This window comes from Argentina anserina, chromosome 2 (assembly GCF_933775445.1).
Source record: "Argentina anserina chromosome 2, drPotAnse1.1, whole genome shotgun sequence".
Classification (NCBI taxonomy): domain Eukaryota; kingdom Viridiplantae; phylum Streptophyta; class Magnoliopsida; order Rosales; family Rosaceae; genus Argentina; species Argentina anserina.
The window spans coordinates 10,896,999-10,914,066 of NC_065873.1; the positions used below are offsets into that span (position 1 = coordinate 10,896,999).

The 17,068-nt window shown below is 37.2% G+C and overlaps 2 protein-coding genes across 4 annotated transcripts; one reads left to right on the forward strand and one right to left on the reverse strand.

Moving 5' to 3' along the window:
• Positions 1-778: 778 nt before the first annotated feature.
• Positions 779-10,961, reverse strand: LOC126784919 (uncharacterized). Of its 2 annotated transcripts, none has more exons than XM_050510469.1 (16): positions 10,495-10,961; positions 10,325-10,415; positions 9,932-10,241; positions 9,634-9,844; positions 8,903-9,140; positions 8,043-8,509; positions 7,432-7,534; positions 6,951-7,147; positions 6,514-6,858; positions 6,241-6,333; positions 5,952-6,170; positions 3,894-4,133; positions 2,288-2,497; positions 1,719-1,988; positions 1,423-1,605; positions 779-1,160 (listed from the first exon to the last, which is right to left on the reverse strand). In XM_050510469.1, exons 1-16 carry the CDS (start codon positions 10,771-10,773, stop codon positions 999-1,001), a joined length of 3,618 nt encoding a protein of 1,205 aa, XP_050366426.1. In that variant the 5' UTR covers positions 10,774-10,961; the 3' UTR covers positions 779-998. The 2 variants fall into 2 exon arrangements, with proteins under 2 accessions (XP_050366426.1, XP_050366424.1); XM_050510467.1 differs by having other exon boundaries at positions 1,423-1,611.
• Positions 10,962-11,174: 213 nt separating this feature from the next.
• On the forward strand, positions 11,175-16,852 carry LOC126784921 (copper-transporting ATPase PAA1, chloroplastic). Of its 2 annotated transcripts, none has more exons than XM_050510472.1 (8): positions 11,175-11,607; positions 11,711-11,764; positions 11,925-12,078; positions 14,460-14,534; positions 14,692-14,969; positions 15,904-16,119; positions 16,395-16,493; positions 16,612-16,852. In XM_050510472.1, exons 1-8 carry the CDS (start codon positions 11,239-11,241, stop codon positions 16,822-16,824), a joined length of 1,458 nt encoding a protein of 485 aa, XP_050366429.1. In that variant the 5' UTR covers positions 11,175-11,238; the 3' UTR covers positions 16,825-16,852. The 2 variants fall into 2 exon arrangements, with proteins under 2 accessions (XP_050366429.1, XP_050366428.1); XM_050510471.1 differs by having other exon boundaries at positions 15,904-16,137; positions 16,612-16,848.
• Positions 16,853-17,068: the final 216 nt, after the last annotated feature.

Consider the following 17,068-nt stretch of genomic DNA (forward strand, 5'->3'; position numbering starts at 1 on the left):
TTTCAACAACTTGATATCAAAGGTGGACTTCTAAGGGAAACCTGCGTTCTTTAGGCATGCCTATAATCGAATTATCAATTTTGAATCCCAAATCAAGAAAGGTGTTGATGTGGGTAACAATTTAATCTTTGTAATTGAAACATACAGTCCTTGTCTAGAGTAAACTTTCACTCTAAATTTACATAGTGAAGTTCCAATTTTAACACACTTTTCGGTCAAACTTTTTCTTCACATGTGATTTAATATTTAGGTATGCTATTCAAGATCATTTATGCAAAATTTCATTCAATTTGATAATGGTTTGAACTTTCAAAATTGAGATCTACATAAACGGTTTACATTTAACAGATTTAATTCGTTCATTGATATATATATATATATATATATATATATATCACTTTAAATTTTCATATGTTTGTTGTTTTGGAGAATGGAGGTAAGTTGGACGTCGACGGAAATGAGTCAAGAGAAGAAGAGGCAGCTTTTGCTGAAGGGAAATAAGAAAATGTTAAAAAATGTTAATTGTAAATACAAGTTGACTCTTTTCCGTTTAATCATTAAATTAACGGCTTTAATTAAGATATGAGGCAATATGAAGAGACGCTCATGAGGAGAGGATCTGAGTCCACTTGTTGGATCAAGAAGCAGTTTTTAGTTTTTACATATCTCATTTGCACAGCAATCTCAGAAAAAACGTGAGTCAACAGATCTAAGTCCAATTGAAGAAGGAAAGAGATCAAGCGTGGAAGGATCATATGAGAGCAAAGGGCCATCAGGATCCGGAAGTGGCTGGTAAGTCGGAAATTTCATTGCCCATTAATTTGTATGAAACGTCTGCAATATTTGATAAATAAAAAATATTCGTAGCAGAAGTTAAAATATTCGCATCAAATCGAATTGAAATAAAAAAGCCAAATTTGTGTTCTTCATACTTCTGCATCAGTTGTTTCTTTACTGCTACACCACCTATTCAACCAAAACATTGTTGCTGACTAGCATCACTCCAAGTGTCTCCTCGTTTTCTTCTGAGCTTTGTCTTGCACCCGATATCTCTCACGTCGTTCTTCTCTCTGGCGCTTTCTTGACACCTGCTCATCTTTGGCTTTCTGTACTTCAATTTCTTTTCTTTTTTTCCCAACCTTAATCTTGCGCGTCTTTAACTGCAAGACCATGTGAAGTTGACAGTTTGATACTCAGCTAAACATATATTAATAAAATCACTACACATCAGGTATTATTGTGTTAACTATCAAGCAAATAAATCTTCGCCCATGGAGATATTACCACGTAAATTAAACCCCAATGTGTGTGCGTGTTCATGTGTGAGCGTGTGTGAAAAACTTATTTAGTGGTGTGCACACATTCAATTTTATAACAAATTTGACCATCACAATGATGTTTGCAAAGACAATATTAGTCTACCTTGTCAGAATTGATTAACTTGGCATCTTGAATCAGAACTTGAGCTTTCTGTTCGCCAGGCTCCCTCACAACAGCTTGCCTTCTACTCGGTGTATCTTTGGGCTTTGATTTGAATGGAAGTCCTTTTTGGATCACTTTAGGAATCACCAGCGGGTTGAACTTTTTCCGCCTCCTTTCATTTGGCTGTTGCTAAAGCGAATAGACTAATTTAGCTAACCAAACAGACTAATTTAGTAAAAATAAGTATAGTTTCTGCGATTAAGTGTCGCTGTACTGCGCATTTTTATCAGACATACCTTGTAAAGTGAATCTATGTTAACAGGAATAGGAATATCACGTTCTCTCCTCAACTCAGCTACAGTTTTCATCCCTTGCCAGGTCACATCACGAGGTTGCAGAGATGTGGTCAATGGGTTGAAGAAGCAAGGAACATCAACTTGAGTCCACGCGCGCAGAAACACAATGTCACTCATCTTGATTTTGTCCTCGAAGGTGCACCTAACAATTCCCTCCTTTGGTGGTCCACCCTTCTTTTTCGGTTGGTTACCAATTTCTTCTTTTGCAGCCTGGACAGACCATACAGAAATAATCAGCATCACGGACCATACAAACCGATATCTGGCCACAATGCCAGTGCAACAGTAAAGACCTCAAAATATTTCATAAAGTCTATTCTGCCATCATTCAATACCAGCATTGAAAGCAATCATTTTATCACAATAACATAAACAAAGACAGCTAATGCACCAACAAGATCCATGAATTATGGTTTTGGAAAGCAAAAGCAAGCAACAGATTCGCATGGACAAACTAACTTCAGTAGATATAAGGGACTGAAGATGGGTATTCCCCACATGCACCGTACCTTTTTCACCTGCCCCCGGATGCCACTGACTGTTCGGACAGAAGCACCTTCAAATCGTGCTATTTCAAGATCCGAAGTAAACATATCTTTTATAAGTGCTGTATTCTTGAATATCTTGCAAGGGTAACCAACTAGTTTGAGTTTCTTCACTATTCGAGATGCATGGTTGAACTCAAGCACAACTCCCGTGGCGGTGATCCTAAACGTTGCCTGGCCAACCAAAAGAAATACCGTAAAAAGCATGAAGTTATATAAAACCACACTTGTTATCAGAAAACTAAATACAAAAAATATGATAAATAACTTTGGCAAGAGGGGGCACGACTTTTTATTTCTGAAAACAGATGGAACAGAAATCTGGAATCCAGTAATAAAATAACCAGAGGTGAACTGTGCTTTAAAGGCGTCAATAGTGTTTACCAATTGTGGAATTGGAACAAGTGACTAGTCAGGGTTGAGGCACTGTAATTTGAGATTTTCCGTCTATTCCTTTTTTTTTCTCTTTGGTAAAAAGAGCTTTTCAGTTTCTATTGCAAACTGAGAACAGTTGTTTGTACTTGTTTTTCTGTCCGTTGTGGACTACAACAACGACCACTTGAAATAAACCCTACATTCTATGGATCTACTTTTGATATTCTTAAAGCTACAGGGGTGGTGCACCTGTACTCAACTGAATCAGTATGGATCAAGAAAAACAGACGTCCTCAGAAATTTCATTTGTGCACCAAACTATCTTCATTTAGAGATCTATCTTGAACCACCATCAACACTAAGCTATTATCAATCTCTTTTTAGTTCTCCACAAAGTATCATGTACACCACCAACCCTACAAGGATAATGTATATACCAGAGGGTTCGTTTGTTTCTCGTGCAGTTGTAAAACAGAGTTTTATAATTGTCCTCCCTCGGCGTGGGTTCCATTATCTAACACAAACTAGTCCCATATTTGACGCAATCAAGTTCTAAAAGTTATAAAAAGCAGGACCAGACTCAAAGAAAAAGCATTTCCCAGAAAGCACCAAATAAATGCTCTAACTCCTCTAGAAACATCAGGCTTTTTCTAGCAAACAACACTGATTACAGTAGATCCAATATGTAGAAATGATGATACTTCAAAAGCTTCAAAAATTTAGAACAGCAATCCAAATTTCAATACATTTGCAGAATACAGAAATCTAAAATGCCCACATCCGAGTGTGGCCATGATGCAGTAATCAGATAAAATAAATGGTTAGGATGGTTTCTCAAAACATAAACTGGTGCTACCCATTACCATTGCACTTTAGTTCAAAGAATCTTATACCTCTTTATGTCACTGCCAGTTAATCCTAGCAAACATACAACCCACACAGTAAAACAGTAACCGTTGACCAATGATGAATTAATGTGCACATGATTTACTCATGGCAATAGAACATTCTGTGCCTAAAGTTTACTAAACAAATTTGTGATCTAATGCCATTAAATTATATATGGAATGTGGATGCAGCTTATGTTCACATTACATAGATAATGAAACAAAAGTTTTCCATTTGTTTGTACGTGCATACATAGAGTACTACATATATAGCAAAAACTAACAGAAATGGAACAGAATGGCCAAACCTGATTGTTCGATAAATTCTGGAAAGCAACCACGCCAGTATTGGGAGGGGCAAGCGGGCCCCAAAACATTGCAAGGCAATGCATGTGTTCTGGAGTGTACTTAAGCATGCGATGCCTTCCATTGCAATCTTCAATGGCATAAACAGGAATTGTTTGGTAACGCCTCCAACCAAGAGATACAATGATGGGGTCACTGGACTTTAGCACTTTCTTATGCCATCTATGCCGCTTTAACCTGGCCTGGTAGAATAAAACACAACATTGCAAAAGATGAAACATTCCAAGTTATAGGATTATTGATCACAACATTAGAATACCAAGCTATTGTTATTACAGAGTGCTCATTATGAATAAAACATAGATCAATCTATAGCCCTGTGAGACTGGTAAGAACAGAAGACCACATTCCAAAAGAATTAATCCAAACTTTCACTACAGTTCTTAATGTTGGACTGGCACCTCTTGCTCGGATGAAAAAACATAGTACAATTCATAGCTCTTTCTTATTTATAAGGTATCAATTAATCACCCCATGCTTAGAGTGATACTATTTCTCATGCTCAGTGTGCTTTCAGAGAAGTGAGAAAGATTTCATTTGCAGTTTATTCACTAATGAGGTGTTTAACGAGATAAGAAAAAAGGCCAGCTGGTCGTCAAAATATATCTGAAGAATTAAAAGAATCCTATGACCAGTGTAATTCAGCCATACACAGTAACCTGTACAATCTAGACATATCTTGGAAAATCTAGGTTGGGAATTGGAGGAATAAACAAGATTTTTTTTTTTTGAGAAAGAACCAAGATTATGAATCATTATTTAAAAAAATAAACAGAAAAACCATAGGACGGTTGACAGAGGTCAACAAGTTTTTTCAACGTTAAAAACTGAAGACCAAGGAAAAAAATTAGCTTTCAGAGGAGTAAGACAAGGTGATCCCCGGAACACTTTCTGGATCTCTTAAGCAGACTTATGAGACAGAGTAAGGAATTGTACACTTATTGAAGATCTAGTAGTTGGAAAAGACAGGTAAAAATTTTAAACTTACAATTCACCTACAATACAAATGAATTTTATCAAAATGATCAGAGTTTTCATAACCTAAGACAAGTGTTTCAGGGCTCAGCAACCAATAAATACAAGTGCTCATGAACAATTGGAATTTCACCTTCGGAGGATTCAGATCTTCCTAATTTGTGACGATTCAGAACCAGTCTTTGTGCGAACAAATTTGTTAGGAAAAGTAAGGTCAAAAGTGTCCGGATGGCTTTGTGTCCATGAGAAGTGCACACAACTGTATCTCACCCGACTGAACTGTTGTGCAAATCCCTGGGGAAGGGGAGACTGATCTACTTTGTTGACATGTGAAAAAAGGCAAAATTATTTAGGCTGTGGTGTGTTATAGCTATACCAAAGGTGGTAATAGATCACAAGGGGAAAAAACATTGAAGCCTGCCGTGGTGCGCGGTCATAAGAGCTATGAGAGGGAATTGAGTTTTTGAGCATCTCTTTAGGCCTTTTTATCTGAGCAGCTTAAAACACAATTTTTCAACTATCATTCAGATTTTCAAGATAAGCTTTCCTAAAATGAAAAGAGTTGGTTTTAGCATCACTAATTCAAGCTATATATCTATTGATTAGAAAAAAGGGGTTGGCCTCCTCTATAGGTGAAGAAGATATTCCAGGAAGAGAAATGTTGTAGTCCAGAGTACTTTGTCAAATTTGTTTCAGGGACAGTTCAGCAATTATTTAGTGAATAAATTGTTTCTTGTCAGAAAAAAAAAACATAGAAAAAGTTAATCACCTACGCGTTAGCATACTCTAAGCTTTAGTACAATCACTTATTGTGCCTCAAGTTATCTAGTACTATAGTAACCCTATCGGACTGGAGAGCCGGTATAAAATAAAATAAGTACTTTTATTGTACAACCGGCCCAAGTGTATAGTTCTAATTGTTTAATCGCTAGCAACTATATTAAATTGGCAGAGCAAAACGGGAGAGCTAGCAGAAAACAATAGAAATTTGAAACCAATAAATGGTACTTTCAATTTATAGTTACCTGCATGTATCCAGTGCTTTCTTCCCCAAGACCAATTCCTCCAACCAAAATAGGATGCCAGGGACGAAAATATTCAACCATCTCATAAGGAACATCATGAACTTCCAACCGAAGGTAAGTCCCTGTCCGGAAACCCTCTACTTCTAATCGGGTGTCCTCATCAAGGTCATTGAGTTCGGCTAAATTCATTTGTTTCCGAAGTTCAATTTCCTCCCTCAGCTGAAAGAATTTGGCATAAGCTCCCACCAGCAAGTGTAGAAATGATCTTGGATCTAGGACAGAAACTTACCTTGTCAACATAGCTGCTTTCTTTAGCTTGATCTCGTCCAAACTGGCTTACGTGAGTATCATCACGTTCCTCGTCACTTGTATCAGGTTCATCATATGTAGATACTATTAAGGTCACAAAAGACATTCCCTTTAACTAGGACAAAAAAAAAACGTTATTTAACAAGAGCCTTGAATATGGACCCACCGACCTAACACAAACACAAATGAAAAAGTAAGCCACAAGAACTTTTCTTTGGATCGAAAACTATAAGAAACGTTTAGTGTCAAAAGGATATTGAGCATCAAACTTGGCACGGAGAGCAAGCTTTCTGAGCCTCCGCTCCTCTTCATCTAAGCCAGCTTTTTTTCTGTTTGCAACTTCATTTGTATCATTAATGTGATACCCATCGTGCTTCTCACCCGTTTCTAAATCCTCAAAGTCACCAAAGACAGCATCTTCATCTTCAGATGCAGCCCCTAAATCTTGATTTCTTTTAGCAGCCTTTGACCAATCACCAGTCACAAAACGATCGCGCACACCTTCTATAAGCTTCTTATCATTCCAATTTTTGATTGAAGGATTTGTAAATTTGGAAGAGTCCTCAACATTCTGAATTCCTTCTTCTAGTCTATTTTTCTGCAAAAAACAAACGAAGAAAATGATACAACAACGCCCACCAGCAAATTTGTCAGATGCAAATATTATAAACAGCATTCTCCACAAAAAACCTTGATTCCATCTTCTTTTGGTTTAAAGAAGTCATCTTCATCACTTTCCCCATCTGTACTACTGTCTTGTTCTTCAGTGGCTTTAGTTGAAATTGATGATGAGTTCCCATATACAAGTTGCATAAGGTTAGTAGTCTGTCTCGAATATGTCCGTTCTGCCAAAGACTCTTTCCACTTTGCTATGTTTCCCATGTCATCTAGTAGGAGGTCAAAAACAGTAAACGCATTACACAGATAATAAAATACCGATTGTGAATGGAACAACAATAGAAACATTGTAATGCCATTCGTGAAGAGAATTTTTGAAACTATCCACTACAAATCTATTATATTACTGTTTGTTTAAAAAAGCATATAACTCGGAGCTTTGTAAAATAAACCAACCAGGTTACAGAGGCTCTAAAGGTTATGAACCTTTGAATGGTTCTTGCTTCAAAATGAGAACATTATTACATACAAAACTAACAGTGCAAATATGTACCATATGTCTCATGGATATCTCTATCTTCCTCTGAACCAGAAGAGGTATGATTATCTGCATCATTATCCCCACCGTTGTCATCATCTTCCGAATCTTCTGTATCCTATAATGAAGCATCGAACATAAGTTCTATAGACAAAGATCATGGCAGTCGTAACAAGGGGCATTCCATCTAGTAAAAGGGGGCAACAATATAAAGCATACATGCAATCCTCAATCAAAAACTTATTACCAGGATAGCATATTGCGAAGACAAAATAGAGTAAAAGGATCATTAAGAAAAAAAAATGGTGGTGCTAAACCATGACCAACCCATAACGATCGTTAGATAAAAGCCAATAAGTTCACAAGGAAGGGGATCATATCTGATCATCATACTCAGTACTTGAAAGTAGCCTTACTGTGATTCTAGCACAGATATGTGTACTCCAGAAAAACACCCAAGTATCAAAAACTATTAGAGCTCTTAAGTGTATAGTACAGTATATGGACGACCAATTTCTACTTGTACGAATGTAGACACCCTATTTATTAGGACAATCAAATTCTAATTTCAGGAATTTATGCAAACTAAATATTAGGAGAGACACTTGCTATCAAGCTATGCTCACCTCCACGACGGTAGGATTACGATCATTTTTAAAGACAACTTTTCTTCTCGGCCTTCCATCGTGAAGCTCAACAAGTTCCTTCAAGTGATCTTTAAGATTAACATCTTGATCTAGTACATCACCATGTTCTCTGTCAGATTCACTAGTGTCACTTTCTGTTATTGCAACATTTTGAGCAGCAGCATCATTCTGATAAGATTTTGATTCTGACCCATCAATATCACCATGCTCACATCCTTGACCAGAGCCACCAGCTATCATTGCTTCCTCAGACTGATGTTCCTCCAAAGGCTCTATCATCCGAATACTTTCTCTGGCTTTGTCAAGATCTTTCTTATTGTTTTGAGGTTCCGAATTCGGATTCTGGATATAAAAGTTAATGAAGCTCTGCTCCAACTTTTCATCAAGCGAATATTTTGGGTTTTGAAGACTTTTAACCATGCTCACACCCACATCCTCGAGCTCTCCTGTGACAGAGAGCCAAGTTTCCAACATATAAAATTGATGGAAATAGACAAAGAGGTCGAAAATCTGATTTTGCAGAAAAAAAAAATCACCCTAAAGAACAAAATGGTGACACTGAGTGCACTAGAAATAATGTGGTATTTTCCAAACAATCACACAAAGAATATAAACAAAAGGTAAATGCACGGTCCATCAACATTACTCAGACATGTTCTATTCTATGTATGTATGATCTACCACTTTGAGTACTCGTGTTGCCACTTTGAGGTTCATATGTTAACTAAAAAGTTCCCATTAAAGTATACAAGGTTATTCTTTAGTTATTAAATCCTAAATATTTTTAATTGTGTCATATATTAAATTATACCAGAATTTATCATAAAAGAAAAACCAACCTCCGTTCGATGCTTTCCCCTTTTCATCCTGGTTTGAAAACTGAACAAAGTGATCATTTATATTTACATACACAGCATCTTTGTCATACATGAGATCCCCAAGTCCAGACATAGGTGCATAAAACAATTTTTCTTTATCACGCAGCCCCTTCTTTTTGGCAGCTGAGGGTAGAGGGCATGGATCAGCTAAGCCCGTCATTCCAGCAACACTGTAATCACCAACACCTGCAATATGAATCTGATAGACAATGCACATCAGTAAAATATATCATTCCAATCAAACCAACTAAATTTTAACTGTAATCACCGACACCTACGTGAACAACCTAAGAGAAACATATATCATTCAAATGGAACGACATGACATCCATAAAACCTAGTTTCAGAGCAAGTAAATGCTCATAGAATTAAGGCCAACCTTCAAAATTTGTATTATTACTATTTCTTTACCAGACTGTCAATCTATCCAAAATGATAAGAGACATTACAATCAATCACACAAATTTGTTGGTAGTAAATCCTGTAAATTATATACAGATACTTTTTTTTCCTTTCAAAAACAAGGCAGGAAAGCCTGATATGGCTAAAAGTTGTAATTACAGCTCCTGGTGGGAAACCCTTGAAACACTATATCAAAACCTAGAATCAAGTACTGATCTGGTCTTCAAAGAAGAGAGTATATTTCAATTAAAATGAGCAAAAGCCAAAGGGGAAAAAAGCATCATAATTACCTTTGTTCCTTTTTTCATGTTACACCCCCGCAAATAACCATAAAGTGTGATATTTCTATCACACTTGTTATTCAAGCGCATTTTTTCAGGGGGAGTTACATCTTCAAAACGATCTACAAGAACATACGGATGAGCAGTTCTCCAAGACAAAGGATGGAACTTCATAACAGATATGAAACGAGCCAGATTGTGAATTTCACGTTTGACATACCTAGTTGTTAAGATGGGAAGAGGAAAGAAAATAAAAAATTTGATTAACACCATAAACATCAATTGAAACACACAAGTGGATACTTACTTATCATGAATAAGACCTGACAAATAAAATAATTTAGCCCCGTCATATATTTCAGTCCAGAAACGATGTTTCAGATGCTGCTTTGTTTTCCTCAGTTTCTTTGCATCTTGGAACTTATCAAGGTGAGTGAGAACTCCCATGACCTTTGGGAAGCCATGAACTTGCAATATATTAAGGAACTCAAATGTTTCCATTTCAAAGCCATAGCTTCCATCTATAAGAAGCAATGCTAAATCAGCAAATTTCGCCGCATCAATCATACCATTAATATCATTGGGGCACTCCACAAACTGAACCCGCCTCTGCTTCCCTATCAACAATCCAAAAAAATGGGATAAGCCGAAAGTCACGAATGATTGCGAAAGAGGCAGACAAGGAAAGAGAGCTAGGCACCTGTTACAATGGTAATAGGGCCTTGAACTTGGCGTAAATCATGTTTCGTATAATGCTTTACCAGGGACTTAATCAACAGAGACTTTCCAACCTAACAACAATCGAGTTTCAGAGAATTGAAAGAAACAAAAAACTGAGTTGAGCATGATGATGACCAAGGGTATATATACCTTGGGAGGCCCATGGACAAGAACAACAAAAGGAGGCGGTTCGAGGCCGTAAGAGCGGTCAATGGTGGGGACATGGAGCCTTCGCTGCTCTTTCTCGACGGCGCGAGACTGGAGACGCTTGGCCTTGACTGTTGACTTGAAAGCGAATGCCTTGGGGTTCTGATCCTTTTGGGGCTTGTTCTGCTTATTCTTCTTCTCCTGCTTCTTGTCGGCCTTAGAGCCCGACTGCCGGGACCTATGTGCCTTGTGTGACTGCTCACTGCTACCACCGTCGACCATCGCCGTATCTCTAAAACCCTAAACTTCCAACGTCTCTTGGTTTTGGATGACGGATTCGTTTTGTGGTGGTGGCTTGGTGAGATGGTGACGGCAGATGAAGAAGGAGAAGAAACTCGGGAAAGAAGAAGAAGAAGAGAAGAAGAGAGGAAAAGAGGCGCGCGGCGAGAGAGAGGAGAGAAGGAAGTCACAAAACCCTAATGATGTCTCAATACATGCTCGTATATATTTGCATTCATATATCTTTAAAAAATCAAATATTACTGGGCTCCCATATACTGACCCTCAGTAATATTTTCTCAAACACAACGGTGCCTAGCGGTAATTAACTAATCATATGAGCTCAAAACTCTTAAGTGTACCTATTAGTAATTTTGTAATAGTTATCTTTTTTCAACGGCAGCATTGCATACAAAGCAGATAAAGAAGGAAAGAGAGGATTGGGCATCATCTCTCTCTCTCTCTCCGATGGAGTCAACATTGAACGCCACGACCACATCCACCGCTTTGGCTCTCCTCACCGTCACCAAAGCCCTCAACCGCCGCCTCTGCAAAATCTTTCCGGCTCAACCCCTCGCCGCTCGACTGATATCTAATCGCCTCACTTCCAACTACGCCGCGTTTCACTGCCAGAGGCAGCGCGGCGGCCTTCTCAGGCGGCGGCAGAGCCTGTGCGGCGTTGTTTCTGTTGATCCTGCCACACGGCGTCGTTTACAGTGCGTCGGCAGCAGCCACGCGTCCTTCGCTTCCGGCGGTGGAAATGGCGGCTTCGGCGGAGAGAGCGGCGGCGGTGAGGTCTCTGCCGTGTCAACTGACGTCATAATGCTCGATGTTGGAGTATGCGCCCCTCTCTCTCTTTATTTCCTCTGTGTTTCTTTGATTTGTGTATCTATCTATCGATCGATCTCTGACGTCATGGAGTTTGCTCAATTTCCTAAAGGGAATGACATGCGGAGGTTGTGCAGCAAGTGTGAAGCGAATTCTAGAGAGCCAAGTAAGTCGTGCGGTTTCGATTTTCGAATTGTGATTGAATTACTCTTGCCTTCTGTTTTTTGGTTGTTGTTTTTGTCAAGTTTAAGCAATTTTAGGTTCATTAGTTAGTTAATCTGCTTTCGCTTGTTGTTTTATTTTTATTTTTTTTTATGTTATGGCAGCCGCAGGTGTCATCTGCGAGTGTAAATCTTACGACAGAGGTGGCAATTGTTTGGCCTGTCTCTGAAGCCAAGCTTACACCAAACTGGCAAACCCAGTTGGGGGAGACACTTGCAAAGCATTTGACTAATTGTGGTTTCAGTTCTAACATTCGTGGTAAGACTCTTTTAATTTCATTATTGAATCTGATTTTTTTTTCATAATTGTATGATTGGAAAAAAATTCTGTGATAAGAAACTTTTTAATTTCATTAGCATCAACTATCTATTAAGTCTGATTTTATATATTCGAAATTGTATGATTGGTAAATTTTGTCACAGTCAATGTTATCAGCTGATATAGGTAGGTTCATGCATACAGCAATTCTAGCTCCCTTGTTTTTCTTTATAAAATTTTCTGATCAATTTTTGGAACATCGTATACATTTAATGTACTGTACATAGTGTACAATGGTTCATTAGTGTATTTATTGGGGCTAAGGACTATATAACTGCTCCATGTTGCCTGTAGCCTTTTGACTTAGGATTTTAGTTGATCTAACTTCTACGACTAATAGAAAAATTATAAGGTAGATTTTGTCAGAACTAAACCATCTGTTTTGGGCAATGGTTTAGTTCTGTTTGTATTCTTGTCCCTGATCTAAAACTCTGTAGAGCTCCGTCCATATCCAGACCTCAAAAGGCTTCTGTCTCTGATTACAACCCTAATCTGCCGACTCTTCTAATTACTCTTCTAGTAACAAATCCCTTTATTGTTCTATGTCAACAAACAATATTATTGCATGATAACAGTTTCTTTGGCCTGTTGACTATGCAGCTTCGTGAATTATTCCTTGATAATACTTAGATTTCTACTTCTGGTTGTCTAGTTCTCACCCCAATATCTGAAAATCACAGTAGATGTAATGATTTGTTTAGGGTTGTTATTTTATTATGTAAAGCGTTCTGGGTTAAGTGGCAGGTCAGGGAGCTACACAAGGAGATATATCACCATAAAAGTGAAAACATGTCTTTCCAGGGTCAACCATAATTCTTTATGGTATGTCCTAATATCATTTGATTTAATTTCAGTGTTGTGTATATGCAAATAACGTTTTAGTTCTCCAACTTCTTAGATGAAAAAATAGAGGCTTAAACATTGTTATTGATACAACTTGCTTGCTCCTTTAGGTAGCCTCAACCGTTTGGTGGATTGGTTTGAGGGAAATTCTGTGGCAGATCACCTATTTATTGGAGAATGTGCAGTTTCACTTCCAGCCTATGAACTTAGAGATCTCTTAGATGTTAATAGGAAATTAAGGACTCCGTAAATCAAATAATTTGTTGTATTTTGTATTTGAGATTTAGACTGATTGTTTGTCCATATGGGCATAGATGATCTTGGTATATACTCTTTACATTTTGTCCACAATTATTTAAAGCATCTATTATCTTCTCTTTCATGAACATGTAGTCAGCACTTTGCTGTATAGAATGCTATAGGTATAGCTACAATTTCTAGCTATATATTATCAACTCTTTATATGCCCGATCCTAAATACAACTTCCCTGACTTTCTTCGGAGGACCGAAGCTGAGTTCATATTGTGTTGTCACTCCCTATATTTTACTTTAAAGCTCAAATTGGTAACTCCTATAGAGCATTCTCCTTTCTCACTGCCTGATTTTACTACTGCATCTACCAAGATCATAGCTGTTGCCATCCTAAGAAGTAGTTGGATGGTACAATACAAAATCCATCTTATTTCATGTAGCTTCCTCTATTGGTAACCATGGGAGGACTCGCTAGAAAAGTTTTGGGAAATTCTGGTCAAGACATCTTTTTCTCCATCCCTTTTTGACAAAGCAAATCTTTCATTTGTTGGATCCAATGCAAAGGAAATGAGGATTGAAGCTGGAATTGAATCAAAAAGAAAGATGAACACAATATTACTGAGAACTGATCATTGTGATCATGATATTTTATGGTATGTGCTAAGTGACTTCCCATATCATATATGCAGAGGTGATCTACTTTCTAACCAAGGACCTCAAAAATGCACGATTATATTGTAGAAACGAGATTGAATTGTAGGTCTTTTAGCAATCCCTCAAATAGTCAAAAAATAGAGATCCCTTAGTGGGAGGAGCTTTTGTATATGTATATTCTACTTCTAGAATTGCTCCTTCCATCGCATATATCAGATGCTGCACCTTTCTTGTGTATTGTAGGTTGTGTCTGGAAACTCCTTTCTATGATAGTTGATGTGTTTTTGAGTGCTGGGTCATGTGCGAAGGCTGTTATTTTACTGCATCATGCAGTACTGGCTACTTATCTGAAAATATCTACATCAAGAGGAACACAAGTATTTTTCAGTAACGGAGACAAAATACGGTTTTGCTTAGGACAGAAAAATACTTTCTTTTCTTTAAGAGTTTTATCCAGCATCTTCAGAATATTTTTGTCTGTAAAAAAGAATGTTTTTTTGTTCCCATACATCACATCTGTATGAACAAATATCTTTAATTTTAGTGCTAATTGGTTATTCCTTATGTGCAGATTCAGGAAGAAACAGTTTTCTGAAAATGTTTGAAGGAAAAATGGAAGATAAGCGCAAACGCCTGAAAGAAAGTGGTAGACATCTTTAAGTAGTGAGCATCTCTAGTTTACTTGATAGATTTAAATCAGTGTGTCCAAACTGCTTCGAAGCACTTACTACTGATGTTTACTTTTTTATTTTTATGCTTTGCATGGTGCATCTAATTGCTATTTGTCTTGTTTTTTTGGTTAGGTCAGGAGCTTGCTTTCTCTTGGGCTCTATGTGCTGTCTGCCTAGTCGGTCATCTATCTCATTTTTTTGGACCTACTGCTTCATGGATCCATGGATTTCATTCAACAGGATTCCATATGTCTCTATCTTTATTTACATTGCTTGGTCTTGGGCGTCGGCTTATCCTTGATGGTTTGAAGAGTCTTGTTAAAGGGGCTCCAAATATGAATACTTTAGTTGGTCTTGGGGCTTTATCTTCATTTACAGTCAGTTCCTTAGCTGCCTTCATACCAAAGCTGGTTGGTGCTAATCGTCTTCTTCATTATGGGTTGTGTACATTTATGAAGTTCTAATTACTGATTCTGGATGAACTAATTGAATTCTTTGTTGTTAAGATGATGAACAGCAATTTGACATTCTAGGTTTCCTCACTTTTCCTCCAGCAAATTGCTGGTAAAGGTCCAGTGTTTTAATCCCCCCTTCCACAGTAGTTAGGATGCTGGGGAACACATTTTTTATGTTTTATCAGTTGGTGTTGTTTTTTTGTACTTGCATCTTTTATGTGAATGCCCAAACATCTAAAATATGATCTATTATTACCTTATCAACATAATTATTTTAAAGATCATAAAACACATAATCAAAATTACATATTTATATATGCTAACAACTCTCAAGGTTAAGAATGCTAGAATCTTAATTATAGAAGAAGAGGGAACAGAAAGAAGGAAGGAGAAGGAGAAAGAGAAAGAAAAAAAAACGCAGAGAAAAGTTAGGACTAGATTGTGATATGACTGCATTTATACAATCATACATCCTCATTAATATTATTTGTTGCTAGAATGGTGGATATGATTGAGATTACCCGAAGGAGAAAGAGAGAAAAAAAAACGCAGAGAAAAGTTAGGACTAGATTCTGATATGACTGCATTTATACAATCATACATCCTCATTAATATTATTTGTTGCTAGAATGGTGATATGATTGAGTTACCTGAAGATGTGCTGTGTGGAGAAATTTTGGTGGCATGGATTGAGTTACCTGATAGACTGACTAGCCAATGATTGGATTGTGTCTTCTTTATATATATATATATATATTACCTTAATTTTAAAATTTAAATTCACTCTTTTCCCTTTTGTTTTCTAAATTAATAGAGATGTCTAGGAACAGATCTGTACTCTTCTTGCTGCTTCTTTTGCCAAATGCTCAATGTTAGCTTCTGGATGCAGGGCTGGAAGACTTTCTTTGAGGAACCAATTATGTTGATAGCATTCATACTCCTGGGGAGGAATCTTGAACAAAGAGCTAAAATTAAAGCAAGCAGTGATATGACCGAGCTTCTTAGTATTTTACCAGCAAAAGCTCGTCTTCTCGTCAATGATGGTGTTAAAGATTCGGAAACCATAGTTGAAGTTCCATCGAACAGCCTCTGTGCAGGAGATCAAGTTATTGTTCTACCTGGAGTATGGTCAACTTGTCATTTATTATTTGTTGTTTTGTACTTTCCCTTGAACATTATCTATGTGTAGCTTTCTCACTTATACCATAATCGAATTTTGCTTTTGGGGAATTATTCTTTTATTCCGTGGGAAACCACTTGTTTAATTAGCTCTCGCTTTCAATTTCTGGGATCATAAACATAGTAGTTTGTGAATAATAAATTCTTGTTTAAAATACAATTTCTTTTAATTTAAGGAATTCACTTCTCCCATTGCATTAGGACCGTGTTCCAGTAGATGGAATTGTTAAAGCTGGTAGAAGTACCATTGATGAGTCAAGTTTTACTGGAGAGCCATTGCCTGTGACCAAACTACCTGGGGTACATATCTGCTTGCTCAGAATGGGCCTCATTTTTATTCAGAAATTACTTCATTTACCTAATTTCCATGTGTTATATGAATTTATCATGACATTGGAATACGTTTTGTTTATGCCAGAGTCAAGTTGCAGCTGGAAGCATAAATATCAACGGAAGTCTGACAATTGCAGTGCAGAGACCTGGTGGTGAGACTGCAATGGCAGACATTGTTCGTCTAGTAGAACAAGCACAGAGTCAGGAGGCTCCAGTCTGGCTGACAAGGTCATCACTCTTAGTGCTTGAATTGACATTATTTTGCAGTTATGTTCTCACAGCTGTGATATCCATCTGACCTTGAAGTATATATAGACATATTTATTTATAAAGTGAACCTGCCTTTAGTAAACATATAAAACCCAAGCAAACCCCTGCTTTCTATCAATTTTAATAAATTTATTATTAGGGTGAAAAATTTATCTTATCAATTTTAAACCCAAGCAACCCCTATATAATGAAATTAAATAAGAAATAAGAAACAACCAAGGACAAAGTTAGTTCTTTACGTTTACAAAGTTCATACAATTCACAAGTTCTTT